General features: G+C 57.7%; 1 protein-coding gene across 19 annotated transcripts in view; it reads right to left on the bottom strand.

The window, feature by feature from the left end:
- Window positions 1–7043: 7043 nt before the first annotated feature.
- The window catches only part of IQCE (IQ motif containing E), a 43895-nt gene continuing 33119 nt past the window's right edge, over window positions 7044–17819 (bottom strand). For all 19 annotated transcript variants that reach the window (XM_029946822.1, XM_029946824.1, XM_029946825.1 and 16 more), the window contains 6 exons: window positions 15223–15246; window positions 12709–12810; window positions 12172–12287; window positions 10979–11082; window positions 9962–10060; window positions 7044–8841 (listed from right to left, as the gene is read on the bottom strand). In XM_029946822.1, coding sequence (XP_029802682.1) covers window positions 8729–8841; window positions 9962–10060; window positions 10979–11082; window positions 12172–12287; window positions 12709–12810; window positions 15223–15246 — 558 coding nt within the window. In that variant the 3' untranslated portion in view covers window positions 7044–8728. The remainder of the gene's footprint in view (window positions 8842–9961; window positions 10061–10978; window positions 11083–12171; window positions 12288–12708; window positions 12811–15222; window positions 15247–17819) is intronic.

Raw genomic sequence — 17819 nt, 5'->3', positions numbered from 1 at the left:
TGCGGGTGAGGCTGGAGCCGTCCTGGGCAGGGGTGCATGTGGGAAGGGGTGGGCAGGCGGGGGCCCTCTTGAGGAGGTTAAAGTTAAAGCCCTAGGAGTTTTTGTCGACATATTGGGGATGGCATTGGGGGAGAGGGAGAGGCTCAGCGGGCACCCCCTCCAGGCTTGTGGCCTGTGCACAGACGCTGGGATGGAGGAAGGCCCCCAGGAGTGCGCCTTCATAGGAGGAGAGATTTGTGTCATTTACTAAGATTTTGTTCAATTTTTAAAATCTTGATTTATTTTGAGAGCAAGAGAGTGAACGCAAGCAAGGGAGGAACAGAGAGAGAAGGAGACACAGAATCCAAAGCATGCTTCAGGCTTTGAGCTGTCAGCCCAGAGTCTGGTGTGGGGCTCGAACTCATGAACTACAAGTTCATGACCTGAACCAAAGTCAGACGCGTAACCGACTGAACCATTTAGGTGCCCCATTTTAACAAAGATTTTTAAATTAGGGTAGAGTGTGCATAACAAAGAATGTACCATCTCAACCCTTCTCAAGTGCCCAGCTGAGGGGCATCAAGCACAGTCACCCTGTTGCGCAGCCACTACTACCACCGTCTGGTTTCAGAGCATTCCAGCTCCCCACACAAGACTCTCTCCCTGTCACACACAAACCCTCATGCCCTCCCCGGGCCGGGCTCCACCCCCCACTCTGTCTCTGTGGTTTTGGTGACTGCGGGACCTCAGACAAGTAGGATCCAGCCGTGTTCGTGTTCTTGTGCCTACCGTGTCCCACCGAGCACCGTGTCCTCCCGGTGTGCCCACGTGCTAGTGAGTGTGCGGGCTTCTCCATGTGGAGAATAACTGGCTGCATGTGTAGACCATGACTTAACGTTTGTGACAGTGGACACTTGGGCCCTTTCCACCTCTGACCATTGTGGGCACCGTCACCTAGACGTGAGTGTGCAGTCAGCTCGTCCCCTGCACCCCTGCTCTGCGTTCTTTGCAGGGTCCTATGGTGCGTCTGTCTGTCTTCTTGAGGAGCCACCGGCTTGTCTTCCAGAGCAGCGAAACCATCCTGTGTCCCTGCTGACTGCACACAACGCCTCCGGTCCCTCCAGAGCCTCACCGACGCCTATGACTTTGATTTGTTTTTTTATTTTTATAGCAGCCATCCCAATGGGGTGGGGTTGTTGAGTGTTGTTTGGGACAAGCTGAGGTGGGACCCTTGGGGAGGAGGGGGTGCCTGGGCGGCCAGGGCTGGGGACACATGGGTGCCGTCATCTGCGTGGCAGGAAAGAGGGAGGTGGTGGCGTGTGTGAGCTCGTGGGACCAGGGAGAGGTGGCTGGGGAGGCGGTGGTCTGCAGAGCAGGGGTGTGAGGTTTCGTGGCAGCCGAGGGAGCGGGAGGGGGTCAGCAGCGTCACCTGCCGCTAGGAGGTCAGGACACCAGCGGGGTGAAGACGGGCTGAGGCTGGAGCGGAGCCTCCTCTCAGTACTCAGCTGGGAGAGCAGATGAGATGCAGGAAAGAGAAGTCAAAATTCCACCAGGAATAACCAAATAAGGACGGGGTACCATCGTTGGCCACAAACTGAAGCGTAGAAGATTTTGGAAGCATATACGCAGATCTTACCCGTACCCCAGGCTCCAGAAGCAAAGAAGGAAGGAAGCAGAGTCCACAGTTGTCCGGGCCTCTCCCGATTCATAAAGAACTCACTGCAGGGATGAATGGGGAGGGGACAGTCAGAGAAATGTTCCAGAGGGCCCTGAGACCCCCCCCCACACCGCTGTGGGATGCACTTTCCTGGAGCCCGTCACGCCCTGCTGGGGGAAACCCTCCATGTGGGCAGAGGAGCAGCTTCAGATTCGAGAGGAGCCCGAGGGCGGCCTTCACCCTACACTGCAGCTCTCGGCCCCCCACCAGTGCTATTACTGAGCACCACCAGCGGCTGTTTCTAGGGAGAAGGGGTGTGTACGACGTGTTAGATGTGCAGGGGGAGGTGGGCATCAGCTGGGAGCAGAGGCTGGTTGGAGCCTGACAGCTCCAGGGGAAGAGGAGGGTTTCCCCCCAAACTCACCCTCAGGGAAGGAGGACTTCGCCCTCTACTAAGGGCTGCAGCAACCATCCCACGGTGCTCTCAGTGGCCACAGCCTCGTGCGGGCTGGGAAGGTGGCTGGCATGCTGGCAGCTGGGGACCACTGACACAGCCACTAGAGGGATGGGGTGTAACTCCGGCCCGGTCACACTGCAGGAGAGCCTCCTGCCGCAGACACTGGGTGTCCCTGGGAACCTGCCTTCTGAAAAGCCCTCACGCGCACAGCTGTGGCCACGCTGTGCGGAGGGGGACCCTGTGGCTGGGCAGAGGCCGCACCCGGAGACCAGCGTGCTCATGCACTCACGCTGGTGCTTGGCACGTGCTCCCAAGCACCACATACTAACGAGCTGTCATTGAACAATCCCATCCACCCCCATCAGAAGTCCCTATTTTCACATCAGTCACATGTTTTCCTTTTTGTGGTCTCTGTCGAAAAACAGAGGTGCCCTGTATAGCCTAGCATGGCTGGAGTTCGTGGCGTGTGTGTGAGAGCATGCATGAGGTGTCTTTGGGTATGTTTGTATGTGTGTGTGTACCTTATGTGTGCGTGCATTTGTGTGTGTGTTGTATGACAGCAGGTGTTAGTGTGTGCATGCCTGTGCATGTGTGTGCACGTGTGTGTGCATGTGTGTGCGAGTCTGTCAGCATGTGTCTGCCCGTGGTTGGGGGTTCTGCACAGTAGCCCCGGGCGTGTTGGCAGACCGTGGGGTAAGGACGATGGAGACGGGCGCATGCCCAGGCTTTCTGGCTCAGAAACTGAGTGGCTCGTGATGATGCCCATGGGGATGGCACCCCTGGATCGCTGGAAAGGGGCAGGTTAGGGGTGAAGGTCACTGAGAGCTGGGCCGAGCTGAGTGTGACGCGTTTGAGACACGCAGGTGCAGACATCCACGTATGTCAGCATTTGGGGGAGGAGCCCTGGGGATGCCCGCATCTAATAGGCAGGGGAAGGGGCTGGTCACAGGCCAGGGGGCAGGAGAAAAATCGCTTTGGGGGGGTAGATGAGACATGGAGGCTGGGCCACTGCATCAGTGCTGCTGAGAGAGAGAGCCAGTGCTGAGCTGGGGAAAAGACAGCCTAGATGGATGGCGGGGGGTGAGGCCACCATGAGCAGGGACAGCCGCACTGGGGCCTTGACCCTGCCACTCCCCCTGCCCCCCTTCTGGCTTTCATTCCTTCAGAACCACAGGCCAGGAAGGGGAGGACTCAGGAAGCCAGCGGCCAGGCTGGGAACCTGAATGGCAGCCCCGGGGGACTTGGCACACATTGGACCCTCTCCTTTGAATCCTAGGCTGTTCTGGGGCTTAATTAACGGCTCACTCCGGGGCACCCCTCTCCCTATTCATAAAGGGCTCCATGGAAACTTCACAGGCTCCTTGGGCAGGCTCTGGCGAATGGGGCCGCCCCTCTGTGCTGTCAGCAGCCCGACTGGGTTCCCAGGATGTGAGTGGAAGGTACTGGCTGAAGGCCCTTAGCTGGTGTCCCAGCCTGGAGCATGGACCTGCTCCTCCTCATTCGTGTCTGCAGCCCAGGAGCAGGTGCTGGAAGGAGCCAGGGACTCAGATTCTGACACTGTGTCTCCTATTCCCTGGTGACTTTTGAGAAATCTCATTTAAAATCATCTTGACGAGGGCCTGGGGATAACTCTCAGTTAAGAGTCTGTAAGGAGGCCCACGTGCTCCTTGCAGGCCAGGCTGGGCACTACTTTCAAACTAACAATTCCCGAGGGCTGCAAGCTGGGGGCAGGAACAGGGAGTGGGGTGTCTGCGTCTGTGTACTTGTGTATCTGCGTGTGTGCGTGAAGATCCTCGTGGCAGGAACAGGAGGCAGACGTGTGCATGTGTGTATCTGGGTGCCAGCAGATCCACATGTCTACCTACCCTTGCTGGCCAGGACCTTACTCCATTCCCTTGCGAGCCCAGCTTAGACCCCTGCCCTAGAGGCTGCCCCCTGCGGGTGGACCCCAGCCTCCAGGAGGACATGCAGGGGCAGGCGGGTGGCCAGGAAGGTGTCTGACGTGCTCTGCCCTCTGCCATCACAGACTCCTAAGGCCCACACAGCTCCTGGACAGAGCCCTGAGCCTCCAGACAAGCTGTTGGCGGAGACCCGTGATGACGGGGCAAGTGGTGGGTCCGGGCCCGGATGGAGCCGACAGGGCCCTACAGGGGCTCTGGGAAGACTCCTGCGGGGTCCAGGGCCAGCAAGCTGCCGTTTGCCAGCGAAGTTTCAGGAAGCGGTTTTCCCAGAGAGCAGCACTGTCCTCCCCCTGGCTCTGTGGCTCCTGTCACAGATTCCTCACTGCCCCCAAAGCAAGAGCTGAGTAGAGTTTGAGAGACACCCCCAAATGAAAACACACATTCAGTTCGTTCGTAATTTTTAATTTTTTTATTTTTGAGAGCGAGCACAAGCATAGGAGCAGGGGAGGAGCAGGGAGAACCTCAGTCAGGGTCTTTGATCCCAGCAGGACCCTGACCTGAGCCGAAATCGAGTCACATGATCCACCGACCGAGCCACTCACGCACTCCTCACATTTTTGTTTCTTGACACTGCAGTCCTTGCAGGCCGGCAGGGAGAAGGGATGGAGGGGCAGTGTGAGAGGAGGGGGCGCGGGCTGGTGGCAGGGCCCCTTCCCTGCGGCCGGCCCTTTACTCCCTGGCAGGGGCCCAGCAGAGTCCCAGAGGCCCCCGAACGTGAGGCTTCTGAAGCACCCAGCCCAGGCTACTGCATCGCGCCCCTGGGGGCAAGTAAAAATGACAGGATTTCGGGGGCACACAAGACAGATATCCTGCCAAGGCCACTAATGAGCAGCACAGAGTGCAAACCTCTTCCCTCCCCAAGTCTTGCGTACAAATGGCCTGTCCTCAGAATAATTCTAAATAGAAGTGCCGAAGTCCAGTGCGTCCCCCACTCCCTCTCTTGAGCCACCTGATGGTGTCGTGTTTAAGTTTCAGGTGGGATTTCTTGTCTTTGAGGACACTTAGCCGGCAGGAGTGTGGGGCCAGTTGGCCCCTGGGAACTTGGCAAGTGAGACCCCAGAGGGGCCGCCTGCTGGACCCCTGGCCCTCAGAGACGCTGAGCTATGTGGCAGCAGGTGCTGCTGCCTGGGCCACATGGACTCCATGGAATTTAAATTGTGTTCAGGGAGCACCTGGGGGGCTCAGTTGGTTGAATGTCTGACTTCAGCTCAGGTCATGATCTCGCGGTTTGTTAGTTCGAGTGCCATGTTGGGCTCTGTGCTGACAGCTTGGAGCCTGGAGCTGCTTCGGATTTTGTCTCCCTCTCTCTCTGCCCTTCCCCTGCTCACGCTGTCTCTCTTGCGAAAATAAATAAAACATTTTAAATAAATAAATAAATAAATGGTGTTCGGACTGTGAAGGGTAGCGGGTATCTGCACAGGGTGTTGATTTCTCGCAAGCGAAGCAAAGAAAGAGAAAGGCATGCGTATCTGCTCCGGTGACGAGCTAGGCTGGCTTCCCTTTTCCTGACATGGTTGGTACTTTTGCCAGGACGGAGGCTTCAACTCCGTCTGAAGGGCAGAGAGCACGTGCCCATATGATGGAGGACATTCATGGGACAGAGCACAGCCAGCATGTGCAGTCAGGGCCACTGGTCTGTCTCACAGAGTTCCTCCCTCACACAGAGGAGTGGGCACCCCATTGCGAGGCCTCCAGGGGGCTCAGTCGGTGAAGCATCCAACTCGTGGTTTCCACTCAGGTTGTGGTCTCCCAGTTCATGGGATTGAGGCCCACGCCCGGCTCTGTGCTGATGGCATGGAGCCTGCTTGGGTCGGTCTCTCTCTCTCTCTCTCTCTCTCCCTTTCTCTCCCTCTCTCCCCCCTCCTCCCCTTCCCCCACTACCCCCCTCCCCCACTTGTGTTCGCTCCCTCTCTCTCAAAATAAATACACTTAAATAATAAAAAAAACCCCAAACCCTCTCTCAAAATAAATACACTTAAATAATAAAAAAAACCCCAAACCGTCAAGCTGCCCAGTCAGTGGGGAGGCCTCCCCCTGTGGGGCTCCATGTCTTGGTGGCCTCCCACTGTGGGCCCTCACCTGTCTGCTCTGCCAGGTGTACCTCCCAGGCCGCACCCCCCCTCCTGGGTCACTCGGCGCGGGGACCCACAGCTGAGCTCCCTGAAAACTCTGCCACCCGGCTCGCCCCTTGGGATGGCGCTTATGCCCCTATTTGCTCATGTCTGGGCAACCGCCTGGTCCTTCCCCGGCTCTTCCCACTGGCACTGCCCTCAGTGCCCTCTCCCCATGTGTGCCAGGTGGGTGCCAGGGCCGCAGAGGGCCGTGGCACTGCTAGGACTCCTCTCTGATCACCTGGCGCCGTCCCTGGCTCCTGGGCTGGGGTCTCTCCTGAGTCCCAGGTGACAGGAGGAGCATCTTGGTGGTGGTCGGCCTCCATGCATCCTGGTAGGGGACAGCGCCACTTCCTGGGTGTCGTAGCCATGAAGCACCCCCCCCCCCCGCCCCAGCAGGAGGCCGACTCCAGTGGAGCCAGGAGACGTTGCTGCTGTGAGGGCAGCTGGGGTGGAGACAGGACATGCTTCTAGAGCAGCACTGCCTGGCAGCCCCCAGCCTCTGTGCAGCTGCCACAGTGACAGCAAGGCACAGGGGGCCAATGTGTCTCCCCCCTCACCCCCCCAACCCCGGGAGCGCACAGACCTGTGCCTCTGGGGCGCTTAATGCCTGACATCGCAGGTGCTTCTTTCTGCTGGATCTTCCCTGCGGAGCGCCATGGCCAAGCAAGCGTTGCCGTGGGGTGTGGGCCCTCTAAGCCATTCTGGCTCTTGGCCCTGGAAGCCGAGGCCAGGCCCTGCCAGCAGGCTGCAGCCTGGGGCTCTCCTCAGGGCCTGCAGGGTCACAGGGCCCCAGGGCAGGCAGTCCCCCAGAGGGCATGCACATGACAGGGGCTGAACTCTCGGTGGCCTAGAGGAGCATCCATGACCGAGGCAGCTTCGAGAATGTTTGCTTTTAATAGATCAACAAGAAGAAGGCACGCAGGCAGATGAATGTACATATTTACAAATCTCAGGGGTGTCTCTTTGGGAAACGCAGGCGCACAGGCTGATCTCGCTCTCTCGGGCCACCCCCTGGCCAGGCCCCTCTGGTCACAGCGCCAGGCCAGCCTAGACACCATGTGGGGCCTTGTTCTCCAGGCCCAAACGGTAAGTAGGGCAGAAATGCCCATTGTTTGAGTGCCGGGCAGGCCCCCAGCGCTTGTCCAGCCCCTACAGAACCTTAGGTCTGAGCCCGGGACCCAGATGAGGGTGGTCGTGTCACTGGGGAACAGACCCAATGCATGAAACAAGCCAGAAGCAACAACGGATCCGGTCTGGGTACCAGTTGGTCCAGTGGGAAACACAAGAAACAAGAAAATGGACTTCGTAGCCCACAGGCTGAGCCAACAAGACTAAACAAGCCGAGCCTTCTGGGTGAGCTTTTCCTCCAGCCATTGTGTGGACAGAGCCCGGCCAGTGGTCCTGCCGACTCCGGGTGGGTGACCACGGAGTGCCCCGCCGGTCCTGGCGCCAGAAGCTTCCTGACCTCAGGGAGGAGGGCCCATGGGTTTCCCCAAAGAAGAATGTCCTACTCCCCAAGTTTCACCCTCAAAAGGACCAGATTCCAGCAAGAGTGAGCTTTCTAACGTCAGCTGTGGGACCTGTAGAAAGTTGGGTGCCCGACCTAGGGGCACGGGGCACCCTTGGCATCCCACCCAGGCCTGAGGCGCTTCGCGTCCCAGCAGCAAGGGCTGACCTCGAAGACAAAGGGGGAGCTCTGTGTGGCACAGGCTGGGAGAGCACCCCCCACCCGTGGCCTGCTTGGAACCCTCCCCTGGGGTGAGCCCCACACTCCTGCTCCCAGGGCCTGGGGACAGCTCACCCCAATGTGCTCCTCAAAGGGTAACCTGATACTACTTTGCGATCGGAGTTTGGTACCTTTTAAGGCTTGACGTACCCAGTGACAAGATACCGCCAAACTCCTCCCTGCGTACAGCAGCTCTTGGGGACAGGGCCCTGAGGATGGGGATGATGGCAGGTGAAGGTGGACAGGGGCAGGAGGAGGAGCCTGAGGAATATGAGCCCATCTCGGGGCCCCGACGTCTTCATCTCTCATGAGACAGAAACACTGTGCCCTGTCACGAGGGTCTGTCCTGTCTCTTCCAGAAGGTATGGCCTGGCATGTCCAGCTTCACCTGCCAGGTGGAGATCAGAGCGCGTGGTGCCAGGGAAGATGGCGGGAGAAGGAGGTGTCGTGGCGCTAGACAGGGCCAGTCTTCCCAGCTCAAGGCCAGGGGTGGCCAGGAAGCCGCTCCTGAGAACGTGTCTTTGCAGGGCTCCCGGCTGCCCTGTCCTGTGCAGTAGCATCTGTCTGTGTGACACTGAAAACCAGCCCAGCTGGCCCTTCCCAGAGATGAAATCAAGGCACTCAGGATTCCCTGACCGACCAACCAACCAAACAGGCGAGCAAACCAAATGGAAGAACTGATGAGGGCGCTAAGGTGTGCAGAGCGGGGAGCTCTTTCCTAACAAGATAAAAACACTTCCCTGTTGTAGTTAGCCATCTGCTAGGACATGCTGTGTCCTCTGAACCCCAAGCTTCCCTGCAGGGCTGTCACCATGTGAGGGGCAGGCCTGGGGCCTAAGGTGGGGAAGCAGTCTTCCCTGCGGCCACAGCTGGAGCCACCACGATCTCATCGGAGTCGTCGGAGCTGCCATCGTCTGCAGGGCCCGGTCCCGAGGGAGAGGACAGCCCTGCAAGGAACCAGAGCGGGGTGGTCACTGCAGCTGCCCAGAGCTGGGCACACCCCGGCCACCAGTCTTGGATACTCTGCACAGCACCTGCTCCCTGCCAGGCAAGCCCAAGATCAGGCCCAAGAGTAGTGAAGGTGGGAATGACCATCAGGGTCAGGGTCATGCAGCCACAAACCACCTCAGTCTCCAGGCTCAGCCGTGGACAGTGGCCATTTCAAAAAGGCAAATGCCTGCAGAAGGTGAAGGCCAGCCAGCAGTAGGCAAGCTTGGGCATGGCCAGAGGTCCTGGGGGCTACTCTCACCGTGGTGCCCCAAGCCTGGGGCCTGGGCAGGAGCTGTGACCCAGTGCTGGTGAGGATGGCGGCCACCTGAGTTGTAGGAGCCCACCTCCTCGTGGCACGTTCACCTGATGGGGAGACAGGGCCACGCGGTGCCTGGCAACCCCTCTCTCGGGCTCTTCATCACAGCAACCATCTAGGACCCTCTATCTACACCGGAAGGGGCACCGTGTGGACCGCCTGCACCCCAGGGGTCCTGATGAGAGCCTGACAGGATGAGGGACAGGAGGAAGGGCCACACTCTGCCTAGGGAGGGGAGAGAGGGCAGCTGGTCACTGGTTTGGGGTAAAGAGGGGAGGAAGCTAAGCTCAGCCACCTGAAGGCCAGTGGCTGCTCAGCCGTCCTCTGGCACTATAGAGGGAGTGCACGAACGGAGAGCCTTAGGATGCTAAAACATCTGCTTTTACGGTTATCTTCCATTTTTTTTCTTCAAAAACACTATCACAATCGAACCAAACAAGGGCCAGACCGCCCTCCCAGGACCTGAGAGCAGTGTGTACAGTCACTCCTCTAGGCAGGGGATGATGCAGTCAGCAGTTGGGCAGCATCCTCGGGCCCCGTACATGTGCTATGTCCTGCTGCTGCTGCCGTGGTTTGCTCTTGACCTCCGGGGCCCATGGGGCGCCAGGTGCAGCATCTGCGAGCCCTGACAGGCCAGGCCGAGTGACTTGGACGGACATAGCATGATTTCCCACGTGGTGATCTCCAGGGCAGACGTGCCTGCAGCTCCTCAGGACTGTCTCTGAGACCCAGCCCCGAAGGCTGTGGCCGCCCCTACTTACCAGAGTGGAGCCGCAGGGCTACTGGCTTCTCTGGTGCCTCAGCCTCAGCCGACGGCCCCTGCGTGGCCTCCCCACTGCTTCCTTCACTGTTCTCTGGACCTGAAATGACACGCATGCTAGAAGCATCCACCCTGCACATGGCTGGCATGGGACACAGACAGGACTCATCACCTCCCCCCGTCTTCCCACCCCAGTGGGTTTGCCTTCCTCTGGTGATGTTTTCTGACATGAAGCTCGACTCCCCACCTGTCCTTAGACCACCATTGTGGCCTACGAGCTCAGGACGGAAGTCACTGGAAACGTTCCCACGTGAGCGCCGTGTGGTGACAGAGTACCACCGTCACTGACAGGACCTCAGGACTGCCTTTCTTGGTCCAGTGACCATCTCAGACATCATGGCACCATGTTGTCATCCATGGCCAGCATGACATTAAGAGCGCGAGCAAGTCATAGCAGAGGAGGGGTGAGGGGAGGGCATAATCGCGGGGCCTGAAAGCAATGTCCAGGCTCTCACCGGGTGTCCACCTCCGCGAGGAGATGGGGCCCAAAGACCAGGCCCCTGCCTGGGACCCCATGTCTGTCTCCGGGCTGCACTGGGGCACAGCAGCCCTGCCAGCCCCAGGGATTTCTGTGCCATCTGAGGACCTCCAGAGGCCAAGGAACAAATACAAGCAAAGCTTCACCTAAACCCGACAAACAGGAAAAGCACTGGCCCACAGGAGGGAAACCACCAGCTCCAGTTAGAGCCACGAATGAAAATCAAAGATGCATGAGACACGAAGCTCCAACTGTGTGGCCCTCAGGTCCCCCGAGGCCACCATCACTGACCCTAGAGCTGTTGTCACTGACCCCAGAAGCCTCTTTTGAGGTCCAGGATCTCCCTGCCGTGGCCTCACTGGCAGTGGGTGGTCACAGCGGACAGGCCCCTGTGTGCCCGCACCCCAGACTCCCGGGGCAGTGGCAGCTCTTTGCTGGAAGCTCAGAGGGCCAGGGAAATGGAACCGGAAGTGAAATTACCAGGAGACGTGGCAGGCCAGGGTGGAGATGACAGCTGGCTGTGTGTGGCTGGAGGGGGCCCCCTCCTCCTGGAAGCTGTGGTGATGGTTCTCTGACTGGCAGCGCTGCAAGAGAGAGAGAGGCCGGATGCCTGGACTTCACAGAAGGCCTATGTGGTCTGAGGCCCACAGCGGGGCTCATGGATATGCAGGAGGCCAGTAGGGCGAGTGAAAGGCTGAGGTTAGGGCCAGACACCTTCCTTTCCCACTGTCTCCCATGCCTTTCCCGTCCCAGCAGACATGGTCACCGGGTGTGCTGGCCACACTGGGATGGACCCTGACCCATGTGGAGCCCCCGGCCGTCCCGGCTCACAGGGAACCAGGACCATGTGATTCTGGCTCTACTTGGCTCTCCTGTGGCAGAAAGGAACTGAGACTGACACTGGGGAGGATGAGAGTGGGGAGGTGTAGGGAGCCTGAGCCCAGAGCAGCACAGCCCTCCCACCCCCACTCCCCCAGGGACGCTCCCTCTGCCAACATGCAGACACCCCTACCCCCAGCCTCCAGGGACACTCCTTCTGCCTCCATGCAGACCCCCCACTTCCAGGGCTCAGATGGGCTCTGAGGCTCTGCAGCCAGTGCACCCGTAGGTCTGGCAGCAGTGGTGCTACCGAGAACATCATTGTTGCCTTGGGAAGGTTCTGATGACACCCGTGCCTGCCTGTCACGCTTTGTTTTAAAAAAGATGATGCATTAGGACAAGATGACCAGCCTACCAAGTGGCAGGTGCTGGAGCCACACAGTGTCTAACACTGCCACGGGGCCCCCAGCCTGAGGCAGCTCCCTGCACTGCATCTGTGGCCGGTATTTCCCGGGGATATAGAACAGAGGCAGTGCTGCCAGTCAGAGAACCATCACCACAGCCTCCAGGAGGAGGGGGCCCCCTCCAGCCACACACAGCCAGCTGTCATCTCCACTCTGGCCTGCCACGTCTCCTGGTTGTGGGAAGGCATCTTCCTGAAGGCCAGCACTGCACATTCAGGAGGAACTCCACACAGGGTGTTTTTGTCTGGGCGACCCGCCAAGGTGCTGGCTCCCACACCTTGCGCCTGGGCACCACGGGCCGGCCTCCTGGACGGGCAGCTCCCTGCACTGCGTCTGTGGCCGGTATTTCCCGGGGATAGAGAACGGAGGCAGGCCTGCGGTTGGACTTACCTGAGCCACACCAGATGTGCCCGGAGGACGGACTGGATGGCGGTGATGGCCTCCTCCTGTCCTGGGCTGCCCTCAGCCTGGATGGTGGGGCTCGGAAAGTGTGGGGATGGAGGGTCCTGCAGCAAAATGACAGCAAGTATGGCCAGGACCTCTGCCTGGCCCTTGGATAGCCCAATGAGAGCATGGCCCTGTCCCAGTGGCTCAACTGGGTGCTAGGTAGTTAGCAGCTTCCTGATTCTCACTCTAGAGATTCTTAAAATGAACATCTTGTTTTCACAGAGCAGGGAGACACGTCAAGATTATATCTTAACTGTGAGATGGACGTGCCATCGAGCATGTAAGCACCTCAGAGCAGTTTGGCCCCTGACGTTAAATCCATCTGAGCCTGCCTAGCCTGATGTACCCCGTGACAGGCAGTAAGGTATGAGGTAGGACACAAAGAAGGGATGGCACCGCAGGGCCTCCATGGATGAGGCAGGAGACGTGAAACGGGGAGAGCGTGGTCAGCGCATTGTTGTGCCCGGCGCCGGGGCTTACCTGGTGGGGCGGGCCAGGAGATCCCGAAGAACATGCTTGGCTGGATAATAGCTTCGCCCGCGCTACGTGTCCCCTGAACGCGGCCTGAAGCACCATGGCCACCTGGCAGGGAACGAGGAGGGAGGGAAGTGGGTGTCAATTCCCCAGGAAGATGGCAGGTACAGAGGAAGGGAGATCGGAGGGCAAAGCCCGAGCAGCCGAGAAACAGCTTCTGTCACTATGGCATCACCACGGCCTCTCCGTTGCTCACTCAGCATCTCCCCAGGAAGAAACATACCCGTCACTGGGCAGAGAGAGGCACAGTGGCCCAATCCCGCAGGAAACCAAACCCTCTGTTAAAGGCTATTAGATTTAGCTGCTAGTATTCGTCCATATTTCACAGCAGTTATGTTTCTGTGTTGGGTAGTTTATGTCACACCACATGCTTTCTGCACACATCTTCCGAAATCAAGGAGGGCAGGGACGCCTGGGTGGCTCCGTCAGGTGAGTGTCTGACCTCAGCTCCATGTGATCTCACGGTTCGTGAGTTCTCCACTTGGGCTCACTGCTGTTGGCACAGAGCCTGCTTGGGATCCTCTGTCCCCTTCTCTCTCTCTGCCCCTCCCTACCTGTGCTTGCTTTCTCTCTCAAAAATAAACATTAAGAAAACACAAAATCAAGCAGGGCTGAACATGATCTCACCCTGTTACAAAGGAATTATTTATCCTTTGAACTCCACCTTCAGTAATTTCTTCAGACGCACACGTGGACACTGCTGAGTTCTGGAATCAGGCAGGGTTGTGGGTCTCGGGCAGGGGCCGCCAGCCCTGGGCGAACATGGCACAATGTGACACAGAAGCTCAGCTCTCTCAGCATTTTAGGGGAACAACACGCTAGTATGCTGAGTCCTGACACATCGTGTGTTTAGAGATCTAGATGCTTCTAGAATCAGTCACCAAAAAATAAACAAACACCTTTGCTTTGTTCCTATTGAGGGGAAGGTGAAGCAGATTTCCTGAACTCCCGGTTAAGAAATAGGCCCAACAAGGGGCGCCTGGGGGGCTCAGTTGGTTAAGTGTCTGACTTCCGCTCAGGTTGTGATCTCACCATTCATTGAATTTGAGCCCCGTGTGGGGCTCTGTGCTGACAGCTCAGAGCTTGGAGCCTCTTTGGATTCTGTGTCTCCCTCTCTCTCTGACCCTCCCCTGCTCACACTCTCTCTCAAAAATAACCATAAAAAAAAAACAAACAGGCCCAACAAAGTACACTAATGGAACCTTTGTTACGGCAAAATTGAACAGGAAATGGATGTGTAGGCCGACACAGGGGGCTCGCCGCACACGGATGACAGGGACTTAGGGCTCCTTGCGGGCAACACGGGCTGAGGGTGATGGCAGAAGCCCAGCCCCCTGGCCGCACCACACCTGCCTGCGAGACCAGGAGGCTCAGGCCTGGGGCGGCACCGGAAGACACACAGCAGAGCAAGACAGCATGCGCTGGCCAGCTGGGAATCACACAACGGGGTCCCTGAAGGAGTCCCAAATTTACCCTTTCCCCCACTCATTCCACAATTCTTGCCCAGAGCCCACTGCATGGCAGGCTCCACCCTAGGAGCTGTGGCCGCCAGTCAGAGACACGCTGCCTCTGTGGAACCTCCATCGCAATGCGAGATAAGCAATTTAAAAAAGTAAACTATCAAAATATCAAATAGGGATAAAAAGCACAGAGAGAAATAAAGCAGGACCCAGGGCTGGAGGGACGGCTGGCACGGGGCAGTCAGAGAGGGAGCGTCTCTGAGGAGGTAATGTTTCCATGCAGACCTGTGTAATGCAAGGGGGCAAGAGGTGCATGTATCCGGAGGAAGAGCCTTCTAGGCAGAGGGAGCAAGTGCAAATGCCCCGGGGCAGGAATACGCCTGGTAGTGTCTTGGAGTGCTAAGGAGCCTCCAGACTGGCTAGAGAAGGAGCAGGGCTGGCGGGGCCACCAGAGCATGTGCACAGAGGGTGTTTAGGCACTTTGGATTTTGTTACGAATTTGAAAGCAGGGCTTATGCAGTGGTGGGTGTCATTTAACCTGTAAGACATGCTGCCCCGGAGGCCAAGTGGGGAACAGGCTGGGAAGGCAGCGGCGGCAGCAAGGAGTCTCGGTCCAAACACCTCCCAGCCCGCATCCAGCCGCTCAGACACCCGCTCTCCCAGTACACTGTGACACGAGCCCTAAACCACGCCTCCCGCCTGGACCTGCGGTGACCCGCCTGCTGTTCGTGTCACCATCTTTCTGAGTCCCGAGGCCCCAAAGGGTTGCCTCACTCTAAACTGATGACCATGAAAAAGATGAAGAAAGAATGAATGAATGAAAGAATGAATGAATCTGAAAGTGTGACACTGCCCAAATGCTCATCCGGTGTCACAACACCTGGGGCTGGTTCCACAAAAACAGGCGCCTGTGTTGCCTCTGGAGAGAGACCCCCCCACCCGGACTTTGCTTCGGTGCAAAAATACACATTTTGAAATGGATGAAATAAACTTTGCTTACCTCGTCCAGAATAGCCCTTTTTCTCTGAAATAAAGAGATAAATCATGAATTAAACACAAGGATGAATTTTTTCACAAGAGTTCCTTTCCTGATCCTGCCCCTGCCACAGTTGCCATGGGTGGAAAAGCAGAGTCAGCGTGCCAGGGCACACCCCTCATGGAGAGCCCCCTCCTCGCCCCCCCCCCCGGGGCTCCGTGCGCCCCCATTCCTCCTTCCCTCGGCTGACAGTGCTGGGGGGCCAGCAGCATAACTGGATCTGTGAGACATGACTCATGAGCCTCAGTGCACGTCTTCGACTCCAGGTGGGGACCCCCCCCCCAGCCAGAGCTGCCTGACACAGTGACCTCTCTGGGTGGTCACAGGGTGGCTGGGCCCTGCCTGCTGGAGAAGTCCATCCCCAGGGCTGGGTCCCTGGCTCCCAAATCTGACCCGTAGTCACAAGCACCCAGGGACTCGAGAAAGGCTACGTCCAAGACAGGCTGATCCAGATGGGTCCCAAGAGCATGTATTTTTATAGATGGAGGTGAAGCCTAAGTCCTTCCCGGCTGGGAACCCAGGGTGGTTCACGCACCTGTGGTGGACCATGGCCACAGTCAATCAGACGGGATCAGCCAGCTCCCTGTCAGTATAATCAGAGCGCATGGCCCACAGCTGTGACCAAAGAGGATTCACCTCTTGACAGACTAAGGAAAAATGGAGTATGAGGACCAGCAGGAAATTAAGAAAAAAGAAAAAGAAATGTATGTTTAATGACAGTAACGATTGAGATGGGCAAAGATGATCTCAAGCAGCAGGCGAGGACAGGGAAGGGACTGGCAGGCATGCAGGGGGAGGAATGACGCAGTCTAACATTAAGCCTGAAAAGAGCAAAGTGGAGGAGTGGAAATGTGCTGTGACTTGAGACGCATGAGAAGAGGGAACCGCCTCTGAATCAGGAGACAGGTTGGACTGTGGCTGAGGCAGCCTGCGGCTCACCCCAAAGCTCTCGGGGCGTCTGGGTGGCTCAGCTGGGTAAGGGCCCAGCTCACGAACAGTGAGATCGAGCCCCACAAGAGGCTCTGCACAGACAGCATTGAGCCTGCTTGGGATTCTCTCTCTCTGCCCCTTCCCTACTCTCTCTCCGAAAATAAGTAAATAAATCTAAAAAAAAAAAAAAAAAAAAGCTAGATATGGGGCACAACCACACCAGCCAGGAGGGCTCCAGGCGAGTTCAGGGCCTCCCTGCTCATGGCCTCAGACACCCTCGAACCCCAGTATGAGCCTGAGACATGCAGACCAAGAGGACCCCAGAGGGAGGTCCCAAGACCCCCTGATTTCCAACCAAGTGGCTTTTCAGATGCTTTATTCTCACATGTAGGTACGTGATTTGATTGTTCTGAGTTCTTTTAACACAGTCCTAAAGGAAGGAAGGATTTAACTCATGAGTCACAAAGCTGCCGTGCCCCAGCTTCTGGGTGGGGAGGGGTGGAAGCCATGCCTGGTAGGTGGGGGGCAGTGAACGAGGGCACTGCTCTCCCAGCACCTTTTGTGCTGTCTTTTTAATTAAGTGAACAACTGATCAGGAGAAAAGTTAGGGGAAAAGACAGACATAGACAAGTGGCTTGGAAACCACAAGCTCCATCTAGCTCTGGGGTGAGGATTGGGAGCCTGCAATGCCTTCTTGTGCCAGAAAATAGGGTGGCCAGCAAGACCACAGGCACGGACGGAAGCCAGCCCCAAATGCTCCCACTGCCCCAAGTGCTCCCACTGCCCGAATGCAGGACGGCTTGACCACCACAAAGACCACGATAGTCACTGCTAGACGCCGCAGTGCTGCCGCCCCGGCAGAGAGGGTGGGGAGCAACTTGCTGGCCACTGGAGCACCCGCCAGACCCTTCCCTGCTCAGGAATCAGTGTTTACCTAGCACTTGAAGCTTTTACCCAGCCTTTCTAGAAGGCCCTGGGGCTGTGCTCTGCTGATAAGGAAAACTGCTTTACTGAAGGGGCCACAAAGCCGGGGGGATCTGCAGTCACCCCACACCCGTGGGAAGTGAAGGGCTGAGCCAAGGTGAATAGGGTGCTGGGGCCACCAGTGGAAGGTGGGGACCAGGCTTCACAGAGGCCACTCTCCTGACCCATCAGGGGAAAGGTGTTTCTTCACAGCACCAAACACTGGCAGCCACAACATGACCCAGTGCCTGCAGTCAGATGAGCGGATGGGACTGCCCAGTGTCTCCGGTGCCAAGAACCGCTTGGGATGCTCTTGTCAAAAATGCTGAACCTGAACCGAGTTGAGCCTGTACAGCTAACCTGCCCCTTCCAGGAATAGAGGGGACCCACAAGTGACATGGCATCTTGGGACATCTGGAGAGGTCTAAACATCCAGGAGACACCTGACGATGTTAAGGTCACCGCTCCGTTTCTGAGGTGTGGATGGCACGTGCTGTGGTCTGCCAGATGTCCTCGTGCTTACCCAACACAAGCTGGACACTCACAGCATCTGAACCTCACTTCCCCATGGAGCTGGGGAAGAGTGGTCAGGATGGGAAGGAAACATGGCTACGTGTTGACTACTCTTGGGTCGAGGTGGTGGCAGGAATTTATGTAGAGCCTCCTGG

This window comes from Suricata suricatta, chromosome 8 (assembly GCF_006229205.1).
Source record: "Suricata suricatta isolate VVHF042 chromosome 8, meerkat_22Aug2017_6uvM2_HiC, whole genome shotgun sequence".
Lineage (NCBI taxonomy): Eukaryota > Metazoa > Chordata > Mammalia > Carnivora > Herpestidae > Suricata > Suricata suricatta.
Note: the sequence above shows the minus strand (reverse complement) of the source record. Positions and strands in the feature narration are given on the sequence as shown.